General features: G+C 46.3%; 1 protein-coding gene across 1 annotated transcript; it reads left to right on the top strand.

Moving 5' to 3' along the window:
- Nucleotides 1–1,270: 1,270 nt before the first annotated feature.
- On the top strand, nt 1,271–4,213 carry LOC147883423 (uncharacterized). Its single transcript, XM_087399192.1, has one exon. It carries the CDS (start codon nt 1,397–1,399, stop codon nt 3,752–3,754), a length of 2,358 nt encoding a protein of 785 aa, XP_087255318.1. The 5' UTR covers nt 1,271–1,396; the 3' UTR covers nt 3,755–4,213.
- Nucleotides 4,214–5,022: the final 809 nt, after the last annotated feature.

The following is a 5,022-nucleotide window of genomic DNA, read 5'->3' on the forward strand; positions in this document are numbered from 1 at the left end:
ATAAATAAGTAAAACCTATAAAGTCGGGCTTCTCTCCTACAGTTGCCGACCTATCGGTTAGACCAAGTGAAAAACCTATTTGAGTCAAGGTCTACTAACTCCAGTGCAATTTTGAGGTCTTTCCGAGCTTGACATTTTGCTCATCTAATGAGTCTGTCCCTTGCCTAGCCAAGTGTCCCTTCTGCTCTTCACCATGTTAAAGTCTCCCATTATGATGGACTCCCGATCAAGAATGTCTAGAGATTGCCAAGCCTATACTCTATCCACATAGCTAGTGGGAGCATATAGAGACACAAGAAATAAAAAATTCCCTTTTATATTACACTAAAGGGACATCCACCTGTTCTTCATCTCCATCTCCATCTCCATCTCCGTCCTCACCTCCAACGGTTATTCCCTTGGAGGGTAGGCTAGAACATAACATCAAGAAAGACACTCATCTTGTTATTCTCTCTTTTGCCATATAACAGATTGGTTGTGTTCAGCTCTCTAACTGTTGGCTCCCAGCAACAGAGCCTCTTCAGCAACAGAGCCTCTGCACTGCCTTATACTTAAGGAGACTGGGGTCCACCTGAAGCTCTATCTCCATTACCAAAATCATAGGACAACATGACCAGGACAACATGACCGGTTTGTGATAAAGTGGAGAAAGTTTCAGCCTTTAAACAACTAATGGCCTTGGAGAACAAATACATAAATAAGTAAAACCTATAAAGTCGGGCTTCTCTCCTACAGTTGCCGACCTATCGATTAGACCAAGTGAAAAACCCATTTGAGTCAAGGTCTACTAACTCGAGTGCAATTTTGAGGTCTTTCCGAGCTTGACATTTTGCTCATCTAATGAGTCTGTCCCTTGCCTAGCCAAGTGTCCCTTGTGCTCTTCACCATGTTAAAGTCTCCCATTATGATGGACTCCCTATCAAGAATGTCTAGAGATTGCCAAGCCTATACTCTATCCACAGAGCTAGTGGGAGCATATAGAGACACAAGAAAGAAAAAATTCCCTTTAATATTACACTAAAGGGACATCCACCTGTTCTCCATCTCCATCTCACCTCCAGCTCCATCTCACCTCCAGCTCCATCTCCATCTCCATCTCCATCTCCGTCCTCTATCTCCATCTCCTATCCTCAACCCAAATTTCTCCACCTGTTTTCCATCTCCATCTCCATCTCCATCTCCGTCCTCACCTCCAGCTCCAACTCCATCTCCATCGCCAAAGGAAGTTTGGTTGTGTATGGCAAAAGAGAGAATAACAATCTGTTGGTTTTGCACACCAATCTGTTGTATGGCAAAAGAGAGAATAACAAGACACTCATCCTGTTGTTCTCTGTTTTGCCATACAACAGATTGGTTGTGTTCGGCTCTCTAACTGTTGTCTCCCATCTGAAAAAGCATGGGCGACGACCGGCAGCGCTTACAGGAGGGCTGGGACAAGTGCAAGCACACCGTTGCCTTTGATCCTTCGGAGATTCTGACTTCGGACCACGTCCGTCGTTCTCGAATCTTTAGTGCTGTGGCCGCCAGTGCGGGCACCTTCTCTGATGAAAGCGTTAGTATTTTGATTAACAGAGTTCTTACTTTTCCTCCACAAACGTTACAGCAAATCTTTGCGGCACAGAACAGCGAAGAATGGATGAAACGGATCATAGAGAGCTTGTTTGCCATTGACGATGCTAAAGCCGACGCTCCCGCCCAGGGTCTTTCTCCAACCGAGCTGGATCTTCTCGAAAAGGCCTTCGACAAACAATATGAGGACCCAGAAGGCTTCGTTGTCTCCTATGTTCAGCATTATATTGATCGGTGCTTCATGAGGTGGGCTCAAGATACAAAGACCTGGCATGCTCCATGCGCTCCAATAGTCCAGTCTAGCGGCTGGGGAAAGTCTAGGGCAATGAAAGAGGTTGCACATGCTGCTAGCGGTATGATGGTTTTCTATTTCTCGTTGCTTCAACCCACATCTACAGGGTACCCTCCCTCGCACCCACAATTGAGACAGTACTTTGTGACGATGACCAAAGTTGAGCAGGCTTTCGCCATCTTCCGGGCCTGCTTTGATTGGTTGGCCAACGAAGAAACGTTTCCAGATAGAGCCGAGCTGTTTCACAGACAGCAGACCAAGGACTATGGTGGCATACTAGACAGACTTTTAGAGCGACCAGAGTGCTCTTCGGACGAGATGAAGCTTGCATGTTCTGCTGTTTGGAACAAATTCGAAAAGTCCCTCAAAAAATCTGGTGTTCAGTTTTTGTTCGTGATAGACGAAGCCAGGGAGCTTCTTACTCAAGCCCATGGTACAGGTCAGAGAAGCTTTATTGTTTTTAGAAGAGCCTGCGCAGAGCTGCCTGTCAAGGTTAATGCAGCTCAACGCATGGGATCGTTTGTGTTGTTTATTGATACAACCGCAAGGGTGAGCAATTTTACCCCTGTGAATAGGGAGGACCCAAGTGCTAAAGTGAGGATCGGTCTCAACCAACTTTTTGTGCCGTTATCAAGAATGCCCACGTTTAATATACTTGCTACATCACAACCCACCACTCTGAACGAGGCTGCAGAACCAGAACGTTTTCTCGTTCGTGGCAGGCCATTGTGGGCTGCTTTTCTGGAAGGTCACAATACACAAGAATTGGTAAATCTGGCAAAAGTCAAGCTTCTTGGAGGGCTAGAAGTAAAGTCAGTGCAGGGCCAAGAAAAGCTGAAGTCTCGAGATATGTCATTAGTGTTTCTTGGCCGTCGATTAGGTGTGGATGTTTGCCCACAGTCAATGGTTGCTCAACAGCTGGTTGCATCACATATGCGCATCTGTCTGCATACATCAGCAGCTAAAGATTATGTGCTTACCCATGCGCTACCTGAACCTGTTTTAGCTGAAGCAACAGCACAGGTTCTGCACAGTGAAGTCTTGGTTACTACACAACTTCGACATTTAAACTCTCTACTCCTGAACGGTATTGCAAGTGCAGGAGAAAGAGGAGAGCTAGTAGCACGGTTTTTACTACTTAATGCCATGGACAGTTTACAGAACCGGAATGATTTCTCTACTCCTCAAGGGTTGGAAGAGTTTCTTCAAGCTTTCTTGAGGAACTGGAAGGGGTTCACAAAGTCAGGCCATCTGAAAGAAGCACGTGTGTTTTTCAATGCATTTTATCGCTTTTATGGTGGATACCCTTCAACTGACGTTCTCAAGACTTTTATAAGGAATTGTGGGGCCATGATATGCAATAAAGGGCAGGAGGCATATGATCTCATCATACCTTTTGTGTTGCCTAATCATAAGGGAGAATATGACATTGGTGATGACAGCTGCATAGGTTGCATAGCAATCCAAGTCAGAAACAGGAAAAATGTGGTTAATTCAGTAGGCACCCTAAAGGACATGCACACTTATCAGAGAAGAGTCATTCGTGAGGGGAAGGCCGTGCCTTATGTTTTGATTTTGTTGCATGTGGGGCAGACGATAGAAGCAACAAAAGATTCTCCTCAAAAAAGAAAAAGATCCAAGAAAGAAATGAAGACACAGTTGGTGAAAGAGACAGTTGATGTCGTTGCGTTTACAGTGGAGAGTTTGGATGAAGTCCAGTGCCCAGATGAATATATGGAAGTGCTCCAATTAGTGGTTAGAGAATCACCAGAGCCCATGAGCATTTTGAAGGCAGAGAATGTTGAGGTGTTAGAGTTGACTGCACTACGAAGGATAATGCACGATGTGTATCCAGAGGAGGCAGCAGATGCTCTGGGAAAAAGAAAGGGTTGAGAAGAGTCTTTCTTCACGAGAAGGCTGTGCCTAATGTGATTTTGTTGAATGTGGGGCCAGGACAATATACTTCTGTAAGGTTTTGGACCTCATTAATTAGAGTGAGGCGTTAAGGGCTATGTTAAGAGAGTTACTTGATTTTGTTTTGAGAATGGGAAGTTTCATGAGACATCCATTAATGAAACCAGCTCCTTCCAGCCCTCTGCCAACATTACCAGAGGTCGATGCCCTTCCTCGTCCTGCCACTACAAATGCAGCTCCCTCTGCTACCCCCAAGAGCACCCCAATTGCCCCTCGCAGGCACACCATGCCTACTCCTGTGGAGAATGGAGGTGCTGCAAGCTTAACCAGCCACCCCCCTACCATCTTTTGCTTGATAGAAATCATCTCCGACAAGCAAGACCTATCCTTCGTAGACAAAGTGCTCATCCCTGAGGGGCAAATTGGCAGCTCTCTGTAACACGCTCTTGCCAGGATCAGCAACCCTTGATAAACAAGGGAAGCTTGCCAAGCTTGGCTTCAATGCACTCAGTTACTCAAAGAAGAGGGCTTGCTACCTCGAAGGGTCTTGGAAAGAATGAATGCAGATGCCCTTAAGCCTGGCCTGTACACTGCATGTGCACCTCAAAAGAATTGAATTTGCTTGTTTTACTGGCCTGGGAACAAACAGATGGTCGGGCACGAAGCCAGTAGGAGGGATGTGGCTTGCAACTTTGTGAGATATCTGATGGAGCTTTGCAGCTGTGTGTGTGCATGCGGCAGGGTGCAAACATAAGCCCCTCACTTACATCTCAGTCCAGCAGCTCGAGCATCCCCAGCCGAAAGCAGAGAACCCAGAGGCTGCAAATCTCTCTCCGCAAGGAATCAGCGCAAGGAATCAGAAGATGACCTCAAGCTTCTGCCAGGATTCAATATGCCTATGCTCCTCCATGAACTCATGCCCTCCCAAATAGCTGCCAGTGCTGTCCGTGATCATGAGCACCACCAACGGGTGGGCTTTATGCTCTCCCAAGGCCACCACAGAACTGCCCTGCTTGTCTGCATGCGCATTTCAGCTAAGGTGGTCACCAACACTAAAGCAGAAGCAGTCTATCATTCCATTGATGCTCAACCTGTCTTGAATTTGTTGTTCGCCTCTCATTTTGTGGAGTGCACTGCCTTGCCAAATGATGATTTTGTCAATCTCTTGCGGGTCATGTGCAAAGAAGATCTGGAGAGAGAGTACAATGAAGCCAAAGAGGCTTGGAAGCAACGTCTGGATGCCAAAA

Source organism: Dipteris shenzhenensis, chromosome 28, assembly GCF_047967505.1.
Source record: "Dipteris shenzhenensis isolate YYH24624 ecotype China chromosome 28, Dip_SZ_1.0, whole genome shotgun sequence".
In the NCBI taxonomy this organism is placed as follows: Eukaryota; Viridiplantae; Streptophyta; class Polypodiopsida; order Gleicheniales; family Dipteridaceae; genus Dipteris; species Dipteris shenzhenensis.